Source organism: Lactuca serriola, chromosome 9 (genome assembly GCF_051521515.1).
Source record: "Lactuca serriola cultivar US96UC23 chromosome 9, Lser_US96UC23_V15, whole genome shotgun sequence".
Lineage (NCBI taxonomy): Eukaryota > Viridiplantae > Streptophyta > Magnoliopsida > Asterales > Asteraceae > Lactuca > Lactuca serriola.
This window is the reverse complement of record NC_136416.1, coordinates 84931463-84954380: the sequence shown is the minus strand read 5'-3', so window position 1 is coordinate 84954380 and position 22918 is coordinate 84931463. Positions and strand designations below refer to the sequence as shown.

Genomic DNA, 22918 nt, shown 5'->3' with positions numbered 1-22918 from the left:
CGGTTTCTGTTTCGATTCCAAATAATTAAAACGGATATCCACCTACACTCATACCTAAGTAGTGAGGTATACAGACCGAATAACAAAATTTTAAATTGAAATCGAACTAAAATCAATTTGTCAAAAAAACTGGACTCTTAAACTTTCGTTTATGGGCTTACTTTAGTCTCAATAAAACAACACGAATACTTTATTGGGCCTAAACTCGGACACTGACTCACTGAGCATCACATTTTTCTAAACTGTATCCCCAAAATAACATATCGATGATTGCGTAAAACCCTTGAAATTTAATCATGTTTGTCCTCCGCAAAACCCTAAAACCATCGTCTGTCTTCACCACAATCCACCGATTCATAGCCACCGTTAATCTCCCTGAACCACCGAGCTCCGCTGCGTACGACGACCTAATCGCCAGTGCCGGTCACAAACGAGACTTCGCCACCGTTCACCACCTCCTTAATCAACGTTATGCGAAAGGTTTCCTCACTACCAACAACACATTCAAGTTCATTTCAACGGACATCTCTGTTCTCAATGAGCTCTTAAAAACCTTATCAGCTCTCAACGAAGGACACTGCCGCAAGAGCGCGTATGATTCACTCATCTCATGGCTCTGCAAGGTGAAGCTCACCGAAGCGGCTCTGCGAGTGGCGGACGCCGCGATCCATGGAAAATACGGCGCCGATGCTTCCAGTTTTCACCCAATCCTCAGCCTCCTCACACGGAAGAAGAATTTCGACGAAGCGTGGCGCGTGATCGAGTTCATGAGAGCGAATGGCATTTCTCGTGATATTACATCTTACAACTTTTTTCTAACGTCATACTCAATCACCGGAAATCTGAAATCTTGCGCCGATGTTCTGAAAAAAATGGGAGAAGAAGGACTGAAGGCGGACGGTAGGACGTACGATGCGCTGGTGCTCGGCGCGTGTAAGGCGGGGAAGATGGATGGGGCGATGGCTATTCTGCGGAGGATGTTGGATGATGGAATTGAGGCTATGTACGCCACCTATGCGCATGTTATCGGAAACCTGGTGAGGTTAGGCTATTGTGCGCAGGCGGTGGAGTTTGTAATGAGTTACGCAGGTAAGAACCCAAAACTGGACTCGCATAATTTTGGGTTATTGGCCACTCGTTTGATAGCAGTTGAAAAAGTGAATGAAGCCAAGTATGTGTTAGAGGAAATGGTAAAAAGGGATATACAATTTGGTGAAAAGTTGCAAAAATTTTATAACGAGAATGTTAAAGTTTAAACTAAATTTGGCACTATGGGTGTTTGACAATTGACATAGAGTATGATTATATTGGATACCATACATAAAAACATGTTTGGCATTAATTTTTCATACTTGTATATGCATTTATTTTTGTATTGATAACTAGATACATACTTAAAAAGATGTGTAAAATAGTGTCAAAATGAAGAAATGAAAGAGACTGTAGTTCTGATAAATCATTAAAAAAATACTAAAATTATGAGAGAAACAAGTTTTATGGTTTGGACAAAGAAATGGTCAGCAAAGAAAAAGAGAGGTAATGGATGGTCAAATAAGCGAAAAGACTACTAAAACCAATGGGATTGGCAGTTAGGCACCTTAGGTATCTATGTGATAGAAATTTATTGAGGCATTCTAATTTCTATGTATTAATCATAGGGTTGCATGTGAAATTGTACAAAATGCAAATATGCTAGAATCAAGAAGGATGGTGTGGAAAATGGTGTTGATAAGATAGCTTTAAGATGGTATCAACTTTCTTTGCATTCAGACAGGGATAAGGATGTAAACGAGGAGAGTCGAATCCATTATTGCTTAACTTGAAGACCGGCTTTTCTAAATACATTGTATTTTACATATATCCAAAATAAAAAAGAAACATTCTTCAATGCAATATAACAGGACCGTTCAACCTTCAACAACTTTCAACAACTTTTTTAAGAGCAGCAAAAAACAAATTGTAGACACAAATCACAAATTAAGCACTAAAACAGTCTCTTATAACTATTAAAATAGTAACAATTAACAAAAAAATTACAGCACAAATAACCTAAAAAAGCAAAAAAAAAAAAAAAAAAAAAGAAAACAACAAATTAACCTAAAACAGCATAAGCAAAAAAAAAAAAACAGCACTAGAAAAACAACAATACAAATGTTGTTTTGTTTATTGTTGTACTTGTGTTATATATTCAGTTTACATGTGATTCATAAACTTAATCGTACAATTATTTGGCATGTTCCGTCACCTCGGTCGGGGGTGTGACACACCAAGACCATACAAATGATATTGAGTGTTCTTCAAAAGGACAACAATGACTTGTATTTTTAAGAAAATGTCTCATATATATGTTTTATAATTATAGTTACAAAAAAACATTGTCTTATGAATATTGAATGCATTCAACAATTTATGTACCATTTTGTAAAATTCATATAAGTTTTTATGAGGTTCTTTAGGTACTAAATAAAATTTCAGTTTATTTACCATTAGTCGCGATCAATTATAAACCAAAATCTGATGTTTTAAAGTGTAGTCATAGAGCGATTTTAAGAACCGATAACAGTTTTAATAAAACTTCATTTTATACTTAAGATTTGGAGTTTTAGATGAGTTTTAAAATTACATATTTAAAACTCCTTTTAACAATAAAAAACTTATGACTTCATGAATTCGTATAATAAACTCATTTTATTTTATAAACGCAATTTTATACATTTTAGGGTAAATTACACGGATGGTCCCTGTGGTTTAGGGTAATCTGCGTGCTTAGTCCATAAGAACTTTTTTTAACTCGAACGATCCCTATTTTATATTTTTATTGCATGCTTGGTCCCTATCCGTTCTAAAAAGACTAATTTACCCTTGTCCATTCCTTTTTTAATTAAATATTTATTTATTTATTTGTTTATTTATTATTTATATCAAAAATAAAATAAAAAGAAATCTAAACCTAATACTTCTCATTCCTATTTTCTTCACCGACGTTTCTCCTACACCACACTTCCACCTCCGGCTAACTCCCTCACCGTCTCTCCCTCCCCTTTCAACACATTGGCGTCTTCTCTCTCCAATGTTCCCGATGAGTGTAAAGTCGTTGTCCCCAACATCTATTGCTCAAGCCACTAGCTTTTACCTCTCTCACAAATCCTTTTGTGTAAATCTGATATCAACAATTCATCATCGTCTTCGTCATTTCATCATCCCCGATTGCTGATTCACAATCGTGGAAAGTTAGTATCGAGTAGATTCGAGTATGGTGAAGCAAGATTTGATGCAACTTTGTTACAAAATCAGGTGGATGGGTTTACTTTTGGTCAAATGTTTGAAATCAAGGTTCTGTATGTGGTTTGTTATGAATCTGGTGTTTTTCTGATTTTTGTGCAATTCGAAATCCATTTATGTTTCATTAGATTGTGCACAAAGTTAAGAAACAACCAAGCAGGTTAGGATTTTTATGGTTTAATCATTCGTAGGGTTGTAATCTATTTGAACTATCTCAGATTGTGTAATCGATTTCATTTTCATTAGATTTTCAATTTGTGTTTTTTCTGGGTTTGAGCAACAATGAAGTGTGATTATCAAAACTATCTCAAATTGTTCATTGATTTGTATGCAACAAATTGGGTCAAACTATGCGAAATATAACCTTAAAGCAGTAATTTCAAGTTGCTTTCAGTAGGCAACTATATAAGCAATAAAAATTAAATTTTTTGATGCATGTGTAACGAGTAGAGACACCATGTTACATGGTGTTTCATAGTAGCAAGACTCTTGGTATTCATAGGAGATTGTTGAATGACACTATTGGATGGGGGAATTCCAAGCACACCACACAACAAAGTCTGCACCATGATACAATAGATGGGGGATAGGTGACATCGAGCTAATGAAAAATGATGTAGGGATGTTATTCGGACCAGAACCGAACCGAACCGAACCCGAATAACCCGAGAACCGAATAAAGGTATTTGTATGAACCGAAAACCGAACCAAATAAGCAATATGGGTTCGGTTCGGTTCGGGTTTTATTTGGTTCGGTTCGGTTCGGTTCCAGCCCGAATAACCCAAATAACATGTACAATGACCTATTATTATTGTATAACCCGAATAACCTAAATAACCCAAATAACATTTACAATGTGATTATAACTATTGTATTTTGTATGACTTTTGTATTTTATAATTTCATAACAAATCTTTTAAAGAAACAAATTTGTTAATTAAAAATAATACAAAGTATATATAATTGTTCCAAAGGTGCAAAAAGAGTTAGAATTTGTGAACTAAGAATATAAACACAAATAACATGGATTAACTATTCTTGATTAAAATGTAAAATACAAACACCAAAATCTTAAGATATAGTTATGAAGCAACATATTAAACACTAAATATTACACACCAAAACATCCAAAAATCTATATATAAGTATATAAGTACAAGACCGAATAAGCTATCGATCAAGGGAAAAAAATGTGAGTTATGTGACTTTTCTAATTCGGTTCGGTCCATTTGGCCCGAATAAGCCCTTATTCGGGTAACCCGAACCGAATAACCTGAAATCCGAATAAGACTACTATAAACCGAATTGAATTGCTTATTCGGGCCTAATTCGGTTCGGTTCGGGTTTTCAGGCCAAATTCTCATCCCTAAAATGATGTTCGGTTAGTAAATTTGAGGAGTACAATTTTTTGACGACGTCGGTGCACCACCCACTTCCCTCGATTTCCTTTCCCATTGCTTCCAATCCTAAAAGATGCCACCGTCTCAGATCTTCAATGTCCTATTCGATTAAAAAATGACCATAGTGCGCCTACCACTACCCGTTCTCTGCTGCTTGTTGTGCTTTTTGTCTCCGACTATTCCTCTTATCCAACCCAGAAAAGGTTATGATGTCGTGGAAACTCTCGAACGCGAAGGTGACACCAACGTCTTTGCCTACCCTCTCTATATTTCTCTTTCCTTTTCATTTTTGATGATTTAGTTCTAGGGTGAAGAACAGAACCAAGCATGAACGATGGTGTGTTTTTTAGATTTGTTAAAGTGTGTTTCTTGGTTTTGATATAGTAGTTTTTCTTGACTTGATTCCGTTTTTGGAAGGAGGTGTTGATGAGTTTTTTTTTTTGGGGAGAGAGAGAGAGGTGGGTCCCTTTTATTTTTTAATTATCAAAATAAATAAGTAGTAGGTTTAAAAAATATATAAGAAAAATGGAAAACAAATACCCCAAGGGTATTACAGTCATTTAAATATTCAAATATTCAGAGAGATTGAAAACACGACGAAACTAGTTTAAAATGACCATAAATCCAGAAAAGTCAAGGTATGAACAAAAATTCTAAAAAAAAAATGTATACGATAGAGACTATTTTTGAAGTTTTATTTTATTTATAAATCCAACATTACATTTTCTACACGAAAAAGTAATAAGTCTCATAAAAGTAAATATTAGTATACAAAACTGCAAGAATGGCCCCTATGATATGTCAAAACTAGCATGTTTAGGCCAAAAAAGTTTGGACTCGCATCATTGGTCCGATAGTTTGATTTTGTTGCGGGTTTGATTCAAAGTGTTTTATAATTTTTTTAATGACGGATTTGCCATTGGTATTTTTTTTTCAATTAGTTTATTACAAAAATAAAAAAAGAAAAAGAAAATAGAAAATACGTATCTTTCTTTCTTTCTTTGTCTCTCTCTCTCTCTCTCTCTCTCTCTCTCTCTCTCTCTTCGTGATAATTTTTCTCCAAGCCATCTGATGAAGCCAACAACCATCGACGGAGGTGACAACTGAGGAACTCCACCTTTGATCTAATTCCCACACCACCATCATCTATCTCTTGCTTTACGCATCACCATCTTAGATCTGTTTTGAAACTCTAACATTGCCACCCTTCTCATTGGTCTCTTTTATGAACGTCAATGGCGACAAAGGGTTATGAAGGCAACGCTAGGGTTTGATTCCGGTGGAGAAAGAAAATTATGGATCCGAAAACGCAAAGAAAGGAAGCAATGTGTTCGTTATAGGTTTAGAAAGACAAACGACGTCCAAAGAAGACGAATCGAGAATGGCAGAGTGCGACTCTGATGTACGTCAGTGAGAAGGGCAGAGGCGGCTCTAGGGTTTTTATAGATCTTGAACAATTTGAACTACTATATGTGTATTCGTTTTTAGGTTCATCAATGTGGTCACAACTCCATATTCGTGTTAATTTCTGGATTTTGTATATGTGAAGGCTAGGGTTCTACAAATATGGTAATTAGTTCTTGTGATTTTGCAAATCTTGTAGTTCTTAGGGGTTTACAAATCTAATTGTTATTCTTGCTTTAGAAATCTGATTGTTCAGGTGTTCTGGATTGTTTGTGTGTTAAGTTTGATATTCAAGGGGTGTTTGGCTTAGCTTTTCAAAAACCAAAAGTCCTTTTTGGAAAAGTTACAAAAAGTCAGGATTTCCTGACTTTTCCAAAAAGTTCATTTTCCTTGTATAAAAACTCAAAAAATAGCTTTTAAAACTAGTTTTGCCAAACATCTTTTACTTTTTTTCTTTTCAAAAAAGGACTTTTGGCTATGAAAAGCTAAGTCAAACACCCCCTCATATGTTTAAGAAAAACTAAGATTGGTTGTTGTATGTGTGTGTTTGTGTTGAAGTTGGTTCAAATCTTCCTCTGGTTCAGATCTTCATCTTGTTCATCTTGAATTTGAGTTGTAGATTTGAATTTTTTTGTTTGAGTACATCAGTGGTAGTTACCCGTTGTGGTGGTGTGATTTCATGGATTGGTGGTGGTGGTGATAGTTTTCTGAAGTAAGCATTTTGAGAGAGAGAGAGATGAGTATTTTTTTTTTGTTTTTTGATTTCTATAAAATATTATTGATCAAACTCACAACAAAATCAAATTATTGAACCACTTATATGAGTTCAAACTTTTTTGACCAAAACACGTTAGTTTTGACATACCACATAACCATTCTTGTAATTTTGTCATATTAGTAATAAAATGTAACAGATCAAGGCCAGAAAGATGGGTAAAAAAAGGGGTTAAAAGCCGCTTATTTTGACTAATACCTGTTGTAGGAAAACAGACGGTGAAATCTCACACTTTTTCCCGTTTTCCGTCCAACCACCCGATAACCGTTGACCGTTAAATCTCCGGTCAGATGAACGGCCATCCTCTCTTCTCCCCTCACTTCTCAGTTCTCAGTCTCACTTTCCACATTACTCCGATGCTTTTTCATCCATCCCATACCCTCCTCCCCTTCACCTCCGGCGTACCTTCCTCCCCTTGACGACCTCTCACTTTTCCGTCAACATCAGATCAATGGATAGTAACAACCAGAGTACGCATAGCTCGCGGCACCACGGCGGAGGCGGCGGAAGAGAAGACTGCTGGAGTGAAGGCGGCACGGAGACGTTGATCGAGTCTTGGGGTGATCGGTACCTTCAACTCAATCGTGGAAATCTCCGTCAGAAGGATTGGAAAGATGTGGCTGAGGCTGTTAACGCCAATCGAGACGAATTGAAGCCTCCAAGGACAGATGTGCAGTGTAAGAACCGAATCGATACGTTGAAGAAGAAGTACAAGCTCGAGAAATCGAAGCCTACGCCGTCGAAGTGGCCGTTTTTTCACCGTCTTGATGATCTAATCGGAACTGCTAACAGCGTCACCAGGAAGAAAATAAGCACTCCGAAATCCGCTTCTGTTACTACTCTCACTGTTAAATCCAACCCCAAAACAAATCATAACCCTAACCCTAACCCTAATTTGAAAGCTATCGCGTACTCTGGTGGATACTCATCTCACGACGAAAGTCTTAGCAGGATGGAGAGTCTGGATTTTGCAGAGGAAACGACGGCGTATAAGGAATTGGCGAGGGCGATTCTTAGGTTTGGGGAGGTTTATGAAAGGATTGAAAATTCAAAGCAGGAAGAGATGATGAAATTGGAGAAGCAGAGAATGGAATTCACCAAAGAAGTTGAGTTTCAGAGGTTGAATATGTTTATGGAAGCTCAACTTGAGCTTGAGAAGATGAAGAAGAAGAAGAAGCCATCCACAACAGGCTCGTTGATTCCAGGTATTACACTGCCCTCAAAATCAATTATCATCAACTCAAGCTTCGATCTTTGAATATAACTAAAGAATTGGAAGCTAATTTCATCTAAAAATACTGTCATTGTACTCTGTGTCACTTCAAAATTCTTTGTTACTAAATTAGAGCAGATAATTTAGTTCTACTTCAAATTCTTCCTCCCCTTACTAATGCCCACAGAATCACAGATACATATGAGAAGATGAATCATGAAAACCTCCCAAGTTTTATGATTAAACGATAATCTATAGGGTGACCTATGACTTTTGATTACAATAAAATGTTGTTTGTAGGTTTTTGAAGTATAAAGTCATGATTTTCTTACTGTTCAAACGGATTTAATGCTAATTTCTGTTCAATAACAGGAAAGAAATCGGAGCTATGATGAAGATAAATTGTATGTAAAGATCTGAATCCAAAATGGGTATGTTGGCTGATTGTCTGAGTTACATAGCATCTGTGTAACAAAGTTTATTTAAACATGATGATGCATGCTAATTGATTGTTGTGAGTATTTTCTTGTACATAATGTGTTCCTGTGTCTGTGTGTGTGTCAACTCTTTTAAGTAAACTTATCTAAATATTACACTACATACTGCAATTTCTTTTATACCTGTCATTGATCTATAGTGACACTAACTTTGTTGTACATTGGACTGAGAGTGAGACAGATGTCCCCGTGTGTCAAAAAGATGTTTCACCTTTTTGGGTGGGACAAAAAAATTATACTTTTGTTCCACGACGCCGCGTCGGTCAGTTAGTCAAAAGCATGTCAAAAACAGTACAATCTGAAAAGAGCAGTCTGAATATAAATCAGGTATATAACAGCCTACATAGTGTCACAAAATGTCTAATCCATATTGGAATTGAAACCGTTGTTGATAAGACTTTGAACTTTTGACCTTTATACCATAGCCAAAATATTTTTCCAAATCCACTAGAAGCATTAATAATAGTGTTGAATTGTTCATCTGTTATGTTGGAATGCTTATAAGTATCTTTCACATGTCAAGTTTATCGTGATTATTCAATGGATGTACATTAAGTCATTATCACATTTTTTTTTTAATTTAAAACTTCGACATTTAACATAGCATGAAACGTAGCTTAAAACAATCAAAAGCTCTTGTACATTATCTTTACATTAACACTCTTGTCATACTGGTCATGTATCACCAAACTGATTGTTTTTTGGACTGAAAAACTATGTATCTCATTATCACCAAAATTTTTGTTTTTGGGCTAAAAACTATATATCTCAAAAGGCCTTATGTCTCGAATTTACTTGAATTTTGGTTTTACATTTATTTACTTTGTGTGTATTCGATAAAACTAACAGGTAGTGGACAACTGTGATTTTGGAAAGTTTTGTTTAGGATAAAAGTTAAACGCTCTTGTTGCGGAACGATATATATATATATATATATATATATATATATATATATATATATATATATATATATATATATATATATATATATATATATATATTACATGCAACTCATTATTCGTCAAATACATTACTGCCGCCGCAACGTATACGAGAACAAACACCTTGTTACAAACTATTGGCATGACAGTGTATTTAGAAAACTTTTGGCATAAACATCAAAATTGGGCTATATGAAAAAATGTGGTCTAGACTATAGATTTGTAGCAAATAGAGTTGTAGAAGCCAACCCGGTTTTTATGAACGACTTGAAAATAATTGGAACAGGTATTCTGAGAATCGGTTTAGAAAAATTGAACAACCGTTTAGAAATTGGTTATTAAAAAAATAAAAATTGCCATTTTGTCGATTTTTAAATTGAAAAAATCGATTTTTTAAAAACAAATCTCACTTCAAAAAAAACCTAAAAACCGAACCGATTATAACATAGATCTGACGGTATTTTATCAATTTATAGATCAATACATATCGATTGAAAGCAAACGGGCAACAAGCTGCGCCACTAGCTTTTTCTGGATGACAAAACCAATTCTTTTGAAACCGATTTTTAAAAATGTTGATTTTTTTAATCGGAACCGGTTAAAGGTTCAACAGGTGTTTGTGCACCTCTAGTTGCAACTAGCAACCGATTTCCTTAGAGTATGTAGTCCTAGATAGTGTCTCATGAGCTAAATTACCTTTATCCTAACAATTAAGAGGATCAACAAGCCAATATAGAATGATATATTCAAATAAAAAACCTTTACACAGTTTGTGAGCAATGACAAACTATAAGTTGACTGTGCTTACGACCATCTAACCAGGAAGTGATATGCCGCTAGAATGTCATGAAAATGCCAAGTAGCAATTTAATCGGATCTAATTAGCCAAGTGTGTCGGAAACTAATATCTCATATGAATTTCCATTGTCCAAAAGGTAGATATTTTCTCATATGGTTTGTAGGAAGTGTTTTGTGTTTATAGAATATATAGGGAAACTTTTGTAACATGTACACATTCATAATGATAAATAAGATATTTTTATGAATTATTTAGTCAACGATCTATACTCTATACTATACATTAATAGATGTTATTTTCCTTGCATAATATTCATTAGAAACTTATATTAGAACTTACATTACAACTTAAAGATCTTTCTAATTAAAAATCAAACTCTAAGAGTTTTCTAACTTATATGTATTTATGATTAGTTATGTATATTTATGATTTCAACATTAAACTAATTAACCACCACAAAACTCAAAATCTTTTTTTTTATCACATATATATCTCACCAACATAGTTGAGGTTGTTCGGGTTTAGAGAATGACACTAAGAAAAAAGATGACATGAATGAGATAGAGAAAGGAAGAATATATGAGATAAAGAAAAGAAGAGTATATGAACACAAAAGGCTTTACTTCTTTGGGCACACATTTATATATGAATGCGGAAATGAAAGGTGCCGATTTTAGATCATACAAAACTATATAAGCAAACTCATTTGTAATTATTATTTAAAGTGATATTCTTTATGTCGTTAGAAGTTATACTAAGTTGCCGATTTTAGATCATACAAAACTATATAAGCAAACTCATTTGTAATTATTATTTAAAGTGATATTCTTTATGTCGTTAGAAGTTATACTAAGTTGTACATTGTGTGTGTGATCTTTTGATATTATCAAAAACTATAATTTGTTGTACCAATGAATATATATATATATATATATATATATATATATATATATATATATATATATATATATATATATATATATATATATATATACCCCTAATGTCCTCCAAATTACGTTTACTGTTAACTTTATGAATATATGATGTTTTTATGTATAAAAGTATCTGACTGATTTTAGTTAATCTGATAAGGAATTTTAATTTTCATTCAATTGTATTTGAGTAAAAATGATAAAAAAAAAAATTAATCTCTAATCAACTATGATGCATAATTTGTATATTAATATAAATATTCTTTGATAGCATTTAATGTTTCATATGGAAATTGAAGTAAGGATGATATGAAAAATGTTGGAATATCTCCAGAAAAGTCTCGATATTTTAGACAAATTTTTAATAAAGTCATAAATTTTATTTTTTGAATAAAAAAGTCCTGACTTTTTCACATTTTGAATAGAAAAACCCAAGAAACCGGCCAATTTATTCACTTTATCCCTTTTGACCTGTTCAGCAGGTCATGAGACCAAATTGTTAATTTTTTTGAAAATAACGAGACTTTTTTTGCAGATTTCGTCAAAATTTTTATATAATGTATAAATATTTTTTTTTACATATCTATATCATTTTTTACGTATTTGTGTATTTTTTATGTTTTTATATGTATATATTTATGTATTTGTATGTATTTTAAATGTATAAACATATTTTTTTTACTTATTTATATGTATTGTAAATCATTTTACATATTTTTTTATGTATTTTTATGCGTAATTTTTATGTATTATGTATTTATATGTATTATATATTTTTACGTATTTATGTATTTTTTAAGCTTTTTATATAGATGTTTATGTATTTTAAATGTATAAACGTATTTTTTTACATATTTACATCTATTTTTAAGTATTTTACATATTTTTTTTTATGTATTACGTATTTATGTATTCTTTTAAGTGTTATATATATATATATATATATATATATATATATATATATGTTTTTGTATATTTATGTATTTTAAATGTATAGACGTATTGTTTTACGTATTTATATGTTTTTTTTTATCTAATTTACATATTTTTTGTGTTTTTTTTATGTATTATGTATTTATATGTATTTTTGCATATTTATCTGTTTTTTTAGTTTTCTTATAAAGATGTTTATGTATTTTTATGTATATTAAATGTTTAATTGTATTATTTTTACGTGTTTATATATTTTTACGTAAAAATAATACACCTTAACATTTAATGTACATAAAAATACATAAACACATCTATATAAGAAAACTAAAAAAAAATACATAAATCCGCAAAAAATATATATAAATACATAATACATAAAAAACACATAAAAACACACAAAAAATATGTAAAGTACTTAAAAATACATATAAATACTTAAAACAATACGTTTATATATTTAAAATACATAAATATACAAAAACATCTATATAAAAATCTTTTAAAAATATATAAATACATAATACATAAAAGATATGTAAAATACTTAAAAATAGATATAAATATGTAAAAACTACGTTTATACACTTAAAATACATAAAACATCTATATAAAAAGCTTTAAAAAAATACATAAATACGTAAAAATATATAAAAATACATATAAATACATAATATATAAAAAATAAAACATAAAAATACAAAACAAATATGGAAAACGGTTAAAAATACATATAGATAGGTAAAAAAAATACGTTTATACATTTAAAATACGTAAATATATACTTATAAAAATATAAAAAATACAAAAATACGTAAAAATAGATATAGATATGTAATAAATATTTTTATACATTATATAAATTTTTTGACGAAATCTGCAAAAAAGTCCCTTTATTTTCGAAAAAGTAACAATTTGGTCCCATGACCTGCTGAACAGGTCAAAAAGGACTAAAGTGAATAAATTAGCCAGTTTCTTGGGCTTTTCTATTCAAAATGTGAAAAAGTCAGGACTTTTTTATTCAAAAAATAAAATTTAGGACTTTATTAAAAATTTGCCTAAAATATCGGGACTTTTCTGGAGATATCCCGAAAAATGTTCTACACTGCAAACATTTATGATGCAATTTGATGAAGAAAAATTGTAAAAATTATGCATGACAAAATTATTGTTAAGGAAACTTATATTAGGTGGTATGTTTGAAGTCACAAAAAATGGTTATAATTACTTTTGGTTGATGGAATTTTTCCAAGATTAAAACTTGAAAAAATGACATACCATATAAACTAAATTTAATATTTATTTACAACTTTATAATAAAACGGATATAGTCAAAATGTAAACTTTCTTTTTGTCAAGGAGAAAAAACGGGTTCGAATGATTATCTTCTAATATATACTGTATTGTATGTGAACCATTGTCATTTTAAGTCACAACTTTTGAATAATATGTATAAAATACTTTAACTTGTTAATTTAAATATAACATTAAAGGGCCAGTTTAGATCGAAATTTGAATTAAACTTAAAAATATTCAAATGTTATTTTAACTTAAATATAAATTTTGAATAGTTTGTACAAAATACTTTAACTTGTTTATTTAAATATAAAATTAAAGGGTTAACTTAGATCAAAATTTGAATTAAACTTAAAAAAAAATTCAAATGCTAATTCGTAAATAGTTAAGAGTTATAAACTGTAGTGTTAAATATATAAATTTGATCCCAAACTAACTACAACTATTTCATAAAACTATTTTTATAATAATTAAGAGTTTCTAGATTTGAAGCTTAAAATAACTTTATGAAATAGTTGTAGTTAGTTTGCATCTTTTTCTTGAATCAAATGAATTTGAAACTTCTATGACTCTTCATCTTACGACTACATCTCAAAACACTTTTTAACTAATGATGATGAATTTATTCACTGAAATTTTTATTAATTATAATGATATTTTCTTTGAACCTTATGGATTAAGCTTTCATGAATTTTTATCTTACTAGTACAACTCAAATGATTTTAAAGTATTGATGATTAATTGATTTGCTAATATAATGATCACATTAGTTAACATTTAAATAGAAAACTTAATTTTAAATGTAACAGCCGGAAATCCAGGTATTATATTTATTCATTTTATTTTAAGTTTTGTGGAAGAACTCGGCGAGTTGGTGCGTAGACTCTCCGAGTAGAGACGCGAATCATTATCCGGGTGAATGGCTGGACTTGGCGAGTAGCCCCGTGGACTAGGCGAGTCCACGCTGTTTAATGAAACCCTAATTCATCGGGTTTGGGGCCTATTTAAGGGGCCTTATGGCCGTCATTTGTGGCTATCGGACCCCAGAGAGAAACCCTAAGTGAGCTAGAGCGATTGTGAGAGGAAAGGAGCCATTTCTTGAGCACTTGTTGGTGTTTTTGCAAATCGAAGAGGACTAAGGCAAGAAGAGTCTGAAGAGGGTGCTAATCCAGTGATTCCAGGGCTTAGAGACTTCATTTTGAGGTATTCATTCAACCCTTCTTCAGTTTATGGTGTACTTTCTAGAGTTAGGGCTTTTTAGCCCCTTTTAGAGGAAGGTTATTGAGTAATTGGTCCCTTCTCGTGTTGGTGCCTTAGATCTGGACCTAAAGAGGTCCAGAGACCCTTTTCCCTTGAGCTTTATGAGTGTTAATGGGGGCTATGAGCTTTGGATGTCATTTTAGTGGTCATATCTTCAAATAAGGCCTTTAAGCCTTTGCATGAGCACCAAGATGTTAGCTTTACGTGATTATCATGCTTAGGGAGGCCAGATCTATGATTGTATGGGACGGATCTGACCTCAGAAGTTGATTTGAGAGTGTGCATGGCATGAACTCGCCGAGTCCCAAGAACAGACTCGACGAGTAGTATGAAGGTTGCCCATTAATCATTCAGTGAGTGGACTGTCGAGTTGGGGGATGACTCAGTGAGTCAGAAGGGGATTAGAGGACTGAGGTTCAAGGCTGTACTCGCCGAGTTGTTCTTGAAACTCGGCGAGTTGAGTCGGGGTGGCCCCGCGATTCATGTCTGATGAGACTCGTTGAGTTTAGGGAGGGACTCGATGTGTCAAGTGGGACAAAGAATCAGGAGTCATGTGTGTGTACTCGCCGAGTCACCGGAGTGCACTTGACAAGTTGGGTCAAAGTTTGACCGTTGACTTTTGTTGACCTTTAGGGTTTGGTCAACAATGGAGTCCTTGAGTCGAGAAGGGGGTAAAATAGTATTTTACCCTTCTGAGGGTGACAATAGAGGGTCGAGTCTAGCCTTGAGTGTTATATTTATGAGGATATTTACCTTGTGTGAATAGGCGGAGGCTAGGCAATACTTCTACCGAGTCAGGGATTTACGAGAGTCCGAGGTGAGTCTTCTCACTATACTTTACCCTGAGTAGGTTATCAGAGTTATGTGATGCAGTTTTGTATGCTATATATGTGTTATGTGCTGCACTGCATTATTCTATGTGATTTATGCTGTGCATGTTACAGAGTTAGAACCACAAGGTTCACAGAGATAGAACCTGAGGGTTCGCAAAGTTGGGTGCACGGACCCACAAAGTTATAGCCTCGAGTGGCTGATATGTGTTATATATGGTATTTTGGGGAACTCACTAAGCTTCGTGCTTACAGTGTTATGTGTTATGTGTTTCAGGTACTAGCGAGAATCGCGTGAAGGCGCCAGCCTGATCAGTACACACATGGGATTTTATGTTATGAGATCTTGGGATTGATATATGTTATGAATTGAGTTTTAAACAATGATGTTTTTATGAGTAATGAATGAATTATGTTTTTATAAAATGCAAAAAATTGTTTTGAAATTTACGGTGTTACATTAAAGGTCAAATTAACAAAAAAAATCATCAAGAAACTATTTTTTATAATAATTTTTTTCTTCAAAAAATGGTAGTTTCTCAGTAATTTAAAAACAATAAAATTTTAAATATAATATTAAATATCAAAACTAAATCGGAATATAAAATTCACAGGCAGCCTACGAAGAAATTTTATTGAATTGATATACTCACAAAAATGTTCATCTAAATCATTAGCTATAAATAGTTAAATATTACTTTAAGTCAAAAAAAATATTTTTTTTTATTTTTATTTATAACTTATTTGACTAATAAGGTGCTTCAATTATAATATGTATCTATTTTATCATATATTTAAGATAATTAGAATGTGCTATAACAAATTAGTGTAACATATTATTAACTCTAAATTAATAACAATGATAAAGTTATTTTAATACAAGATACATATCAATATTTTAATTATATTATTGTATTATATGTAATATATTTGTCATAATTTTAATAAACAAAGTTTTATTCCTATGCATCACACATTCGCCTAGTTAATGAATAAAATCAAATGAAAAATCTTATTAGGCTACTTTTAGCCTGTCCATGGAATACAATAATAATAGGTTTAATAATAATAGGATGATGTTCCCATTACATAGTGTTTTATAAGAAAAAAAATACACCAACAAATTTATCAAACATATAGGCTACATCTGTTGGAGGTCATGTATGACACATATGACACTTATCCCAGTTAGCATCCATAAAAACCATTAAGTCAAATCTATCAAACTTGACTATGGAAATGTATTTTTCTGAACTAAATTTAATATATCTAAGTAGTCTAATGACTATATTCAAGTGAGACATATGGTACTCATACGGTCATATCGATCTCATATTGATTTGTTATCAGTTTTAGGTAACAATGAATTAAGTTCATGGAATTCACCACTAACACAATTTGCATTAATAACGATGACAACGACAAACACACGACATCAAAGTTGTCTATGGAATCCAACAGCTCCCCTGTATTGTTAGCAAGCGTAATCAACGCACATGACATGTTGTTATAAACTAATTTTGGTAGTCGTAGAGGGTTGAAACTCATTATGGTGTCTCTATTAATTTCTAGTGATCTTATACGATTAATCATAAAAACTAGTTCATCTTTATTGAGTCTGGATTCACACAAATGTTCATCCAATCAATAAAGATGTTGTGCTCTAGACGTACCACATTACCATCGGTTGACGGAGCAATTGTCGTGGCTAGAGTTTTTGGTTACAAAACTGCACTTCACAAAAGCTTGTGTAAAAAAATAATAAAGAGATATCCCTAACTTGATCAGTCCATATTATTAATAAAACAAAATGTTATACATCAACAAATACGGAAGAAAAATCATTAGAATAACACTCTTTCACTCAAAATATGAACTAGGAAGCAAGAACATGAAACCCTAATTCAATACAGAAGAAACCCTGAACAAGAGCTAATGAGAGAATTTCGAGTGTGTGTGAAATGAACTCGTTTGAATAACTAGAATGAAGCTCGTCATGGAATTAAGTATCCGGGTCAAATGGATCAATAAGGTCCACATGTTAACCAAACAAACTTCCATAAAAGTGAGTCACAACCAACTTGTATCTGTATATTAACACAAAATACCCAAAACAAAAAAAAAATACCATACAAATATAATCCAACATTATTTACCTTTTAAACCCTGTACAGATAAGAATGTTAAGTTTAAATTATTTTATATATTTTAACACCCCTCCTCAAACATAACATTCAAATTTTTTGAAATTTTTTTAAATGGATTTATTAAACCAATTATATTTAAAAGAACATTATGCTGAGATGAAACCAATGACTTGGTTAAAATGTTAGCATTTTGATAGAATAACTAATTTTCATAATCTTGAAAATTCTATTTGCAAATTTTTCACTTATAAAATATAAATCTATTTCAAAGTGCTTAGTTTTTCTTGAAAAACTGGATTTAATGCAAGTTTGATAGTAGTTTTGTTGCCACAAAATACTTTTACACAAGTAAAACTTTTATTTCCCAAATCAAATAACACTTTCAAAATCCAGATAATTTCACAAGTTACAGAACCTAAAGCTATGTATTCAAATTCTATGGAAGACCTAGAAACAAGTGCATGTTTCTTACTCTTCTAGGAAACTAATGAATTTCCAACACAAACAAAGTAACAAGTATTGACTTCTTGTAAGAAAGGCACTTAGTCCAGTCAGCATCCACAAAACCCATTTAGTCAAAACCATCAAACTTGACTATAGAAATGAATTTTACTGGACTAACTTTAAAATATCTAAATAGTCTAAAGGATATATTCAAGTGAGATTTATGATGTTTATGCATGAATCAACTTAAAATCTAAACACAATAAGATAGTTCTGGTCTAGTTATAGTAAGGTAGATCAATTTTCTAATTAACTTTTGAAACTCAGTAACATTTTCAAGACAAGGATCATTATTATTATCACATTCTCTTTTTGGAACAAAATTAAGCTCTAAAGGAGTAAAAATATGCTTACAATCAAGCCTTCCAAATTCATGAAGAAGCTCAAGACAATATTTCCTTTGATTTAGGCATACCCTTTTGTGTATGCTAAGAACTTCAATACCAAGAAAATAACTCACCTTTTCCAAATATTTTATTAAAAATTTTAGTATTAAGAAACAGTTTGACATTTTTAAGTTCATCCTCATTATCTCCTATTAGAATTATCTCATCAACATAAACATGAAAGCAACAGTTTGACAATAACCATAGCTAAAAAGAGAAAAACATAACTTTTCAATCGACTTTCTAGGGTTTGCTTTAAACCATATAATGATTTTACTAATTTATAAACCCTAGTATCACCTTTTGTGTAATATCCTTGGGGAAGTGTCAAAATGATATAGAGGCCAAGACTTATTAATAGAAAAAGAAATTACTATTCGGACGGTAACACTTTTTGTACTGGAGAGAAGGTTTCTTGATAATTGATACTGTCACACCCCAAAACCGGAACGACGGAATCGTTCTGGGGTGGATGACGTCATGTCAAGTATCACAACATATGCAGTATAGTAATCAAAGTACAACAACCATTGCATTAATAGTAATAGTTTTACATAAGTTACATTTCATAGAGACATTAAAGTAATACAGAAACTAGTATAGATGCAGCTCGGTTCTAGACTGACTTCGCCAAAGCTCCCAAGTGTACCTGTCTATCGCTGACCTGAGAATACAAGTTATTTTGAAAGCGAGTATCAACATTTTAATAAATGCTGGTGAGTTCATAAGTATTCAGTGTCATTTGTGTAAGTAAGCATTTTTATTCAAAATAACTTTATGAAAAGTAGTAGTTTAGAATCTACGGTGTATTAGCGTCCTTTCCAGAAAATCCTATATTTTCTAACTAAAAGCAGCCTTCTACCAAGACCCGACAGAGTTATGTTTTTAAAGAGTAATTTTCCCCGAAATACTATCATTATCGGAAAAAAGTATTTACTTTAAAGGAATAATGAGAAAATCACAAGTAAAAATACCAGGGGAAAAATAACATATGCCTCAGCAGTAATACTGCTGATTAAGGCAAAAGAAATCATAGACTCTAGGAGAATATCGAATGAATGATACGCCTGGCTCAGTCTAACAAAAGGAACACAGACCCCAGACGGTATTAAATCAACGATACGGCTAGCAATGTCAAAAACAAAGAAACACAGACCCAGACAATATCAAATGAACGATACAGCTAGCAAGGTCTAAAATGCTAGTCTAAAACAAAGAAACACAGACCCTAGACAGTGTCAAATGAACGATATAGCTAGCAAGGTCTAAAACAAAGAAACACAGACCCCAGACAATATCAAATGAACGATATAGCTAGCAAGGTATAAGACATCCGTTAATCCTAAGTGGGTTGTCTCGAAGTACAGTGTTGATTCTCGTTACCTTAAGGCCATGAATTATAAGGTAAACAAGGAAATACTCGTAACCATACTGATTGACACTAGAGTACTTGACGCCCTGCAAGCGTCGGAATAAATGTGACATTTGTCACCCCTTGGCTTGGTAGGCCGTGGATTGTAGCTTGCAGTCAGGGTGTGGGAGTGTCAGTCCCGTATAGATCTATACACACAATGCCCGCTCTCCCTCCAGGAGACTCTGGTTACCAACTTGACGACGGGGAGATCCGTGTCTTGAAGATGTATCTCGTATTCTAAATTCTGTTAGAGGCGCTGGAATAATGATATAGACTCACGAATGAACTGACTCCTTTGGAATTCTCGTACTAGAAAGAGTAAATAGAACCTCCTAACTATTCCTATAATAGTTACTAGTGTCTCTGATCTATGAACGTTGACTAGAAGGCTGCCCTTGCTACCCAAGGGAAATGAACTGGTCGATGTAAACCTTTATGTCTATACGTGTATACATGATATATAACTAATGTTTAAACGACTTTCGGACGGATATCCGATACCCACCAGACCACATCCCAACGAGGAAAAGGAAATAGGGCGAACTAGCCTTCCTAAGTCTTTTAAACATTATTTATATAACTATACAAGTACAGGCATGCATTTAACGAAGTAGAAGCATAGAATAAAACATTGGTAAAACCTTTGTAAAACCTTTAAAAATAAGAATTTACGACTTGATATCGTTATGTAAAACAAGCTTTGAAAACCGTTTATAAACACGTCTTGAATATAATTTGATAAAAACAATATAAGTAAAGAAAACCTTTGTTTAAAACCCTGTTGTAAGTGGTTTTGAAGTAAAACATACGGCGCGAGAGACAATTTGAGAAAGATTTAAACAAGTAAAGACGTTTTGGGAAAACCATCTATAGTATTATACTTGGTAAAACAGTTGAAAGTGTGATAAATCCTTGTGCATGTGGGTTATTAATCACATATGGTTGCTTTGATAACTAGCATGTTTTAACTTGAATTTCCCCCCATAAAAACATGTAAAAACGTTTAAAAGGTTAATTCAGGGGTATGAACTCACCTGTTGTAAGTGGATCGGATGGAGGTGTCGGTTGGGTGCTCGGTGTCAAGTAAAGACTTGAACACACTTAGTGAACTATTAACATATGATGACATATGTTTATATACAATTAATAATTATAATACTAATTAAACATGTGTAAGCATCCTAGTGTGTTGAAAACACTTTGGTCAAGTGCTAGGAGGCTAGTGGGTTGAAATAAGGGGGTGTATGGCCTAGTTAGGGAGCTTACTCTTCAAGAGTAAACTCTTTATGGAGTTTTCGGCCCTAAGACCATATCCCCATGAGTTTACGGCCGTAAACTCATGGGTAGTGTGCTCTTGGATGCTACAAGGTCTTATATCACTTGTAGAATTAGGCTAGGTTCAAATCTAGGGCATAGGAAAGGGTTAAGGCTCCAAATGGACCACTTAAGGGAGTTCACGGCTGTAAACCTAGAGTTTACGGCTGTAAACTCTCACTTGGTCATTTCCTTCATGAATTAAGGTCTTAAATGGAAGGGTATAAAGTTCTATGCATTTTTCCAAGTCATATAGGGAAGTTAGGGCATCATTTGGCCTCTTTAAGGGAGTTTACGGCCCATGGACCAATCCTTGGGGGGTTTACGGTCGTAAACTCCTAAGTCCATAGTTTCCTTGATATTTAATGGCCCTACTTCATTGTTGGTTGATTCTAGACATTTACCCAAGCCATAGGAGGTGTTTGTGGGCAATTCTAACACCTTAAAAGGTGTTCACGGCCCATGAAGAGGGGTTTACGGTCCAAGAGTGTTCTTGGGCCGTAAACTCATGTTTACTCCTGAAAATGCAAGGTTTTGGTGTTCTAAGCTCTTATGTGTAAGTCCACAAGTCATATCTAAGCCCTAGGAGTGATTTAGAAGGGTTTTGGGGCTTCAAAACCTCACTTATGGGTGTTTACGGTCCAAGAGTGTTCTTGGGCCATAAACACATGATTTGGCCACTTTTGGATGTCTTAAACACGAATTTGCATGTCAAATAAGCTACACAACAAGTTTGGATAGATTACCTACGATTTTGGAGCTCGAAATGGGCGTTTTTGGATCGAAAGCATCTTGTAGAGAGAGAGAGAGTAGAGATAGAGTGAAAATGGTGTAAATGAGGTTTACTCACCCTTATATAGGGTTTTGAGTTGGTGGCTCAGTGGAAATCTACCCGATACTGACGTTAAACGGGGCTTTTGGTCGCACCCGATTAAATGGTCATATTTCGACTTGGTTGAAACTAAAACTTTTTCAAGGGAATATTGAGGGTGTTTCTAATTTGTTTCAACCCTTAAAAAGTCATTATAAAATTCCCAATTCAATTAACCTAATCCAAAAGGTTAACATACAAATTAAATAAAGCGAGTTTTATTAACGAAAGAAGAGGTTAAAAATGACCGGATAAATTTTGGGTTGTCACAGACACCTTCTCTCTGATTATATCATTTAGCAACAAGATGAGCTTTATATCTTTCTACTTCCACATTAGGTTTATATTTAATTCTATAAAGCCAGTTACATCCTATTGGTTTTCAATGTTTTGGTAACTCTATTATATCCCAAGTATGATTACGATAAACAACCTTCATTTCATCATTCATTGCCTTTATTCAATTTTGATAAGAAAAGGCTTCATCAAAATTCTTTAGTTCAATTATTTTGTTTAATTTTGAAGCATAATATTTATTTTCATTATTAAGAAAGGAATAGTTAATTGTATTTTCACTTCCATATCTATCTTTTTCCTTCAACCGCATAGTCATTAAATTTAATAGACATACGAGAATATCCCCTAGCGCTTGAAGACCCTAAAGAATGACTAAGAGAAGGCAAGGAATTAAATTGATTACATTCTTAAGGTATACCATATGA

At 32.8% G+C, this 22918-nt stretch overlaps 2 protein-coding genes across 3 annotated transcripts; both read left to right on the top strand.

Moving 5' to 3' along the window:
• The first annotated feature begins 247 nt into the window (after nt 1–247).
• LOC145076283 (pentatricopeptide repeat-containing protein At2g40240, mitochondrial-like) lies at nt 248–1921 on the top strand. 2 transcript variants are annotated; one of them, XM_079022217.1, is made up of 2 exons: nt 248–1089; nt 1659–1921. In XM_079022217.1, the coding sequence occupies exons 1-2, from the start codon at nt 297–299 to the stop codon at nt 1694–1696; spliced, it is 831 nt and encodes a 276-aa protein (XP_078878343.1). In that variant the 5' UTR covers nt 248–296; the 3' UTR covers nt 1697–1921. The 2 variants fall into 2 exon arrangements, with proteins under 2 accessions (XP_078878343.1, XP_078878342.1); XM_079022216.1 differs by lacking the exon at nt 1659–1921 and having other exon boundaries at nt 249–1269.
• A 5138-nt stretch (nt 1922–7059) lies between these two features.
• On the top strand, nt 7060–8692 carry LOC145074691 (sequence-specific DNA binding transcription factor). Its single transcript, XM_079021018.1, has 2 exons — nt 7060–8067; nt 8448–8692. Exons 1-2 carry the CDS (start codon nt 7314–7316, stop codon nt 8465–8467), a joined length of 774 nt encoding a protein of 257 aa, XP_078877144.1. The 5' UTR covers nt 7060–7313; the 3' UTR covers nt 8468–8692.
• Nucleotides 8693–22918: the final 14226 nt, after the last annotated feature.

Excerpts from the sequence above, each read along its gene's own strand:
- LOC145074691 (XM_079021018.1), top strand. The coding sequence starts at position 7,314 with ATGGATAGTAACAACCAGAGTACGCATAGCTCGCGGCACCACGGCGGA. Across the intron at positions 8,068-8,447 it reads AACAGGCTCGTTGATTCCAG|GAAAGAAATCGGAGCTATGA; the intron begins GTATTACACTGC and ends GTTCAATAACAG.
- LOC145076283 (XM_079022216.1), top strand. The coding sequence starts at position 297 with ATGTTTGTCCTCCGCAAAACCCTAAAACCATCGTCTGTCTTCACCACA.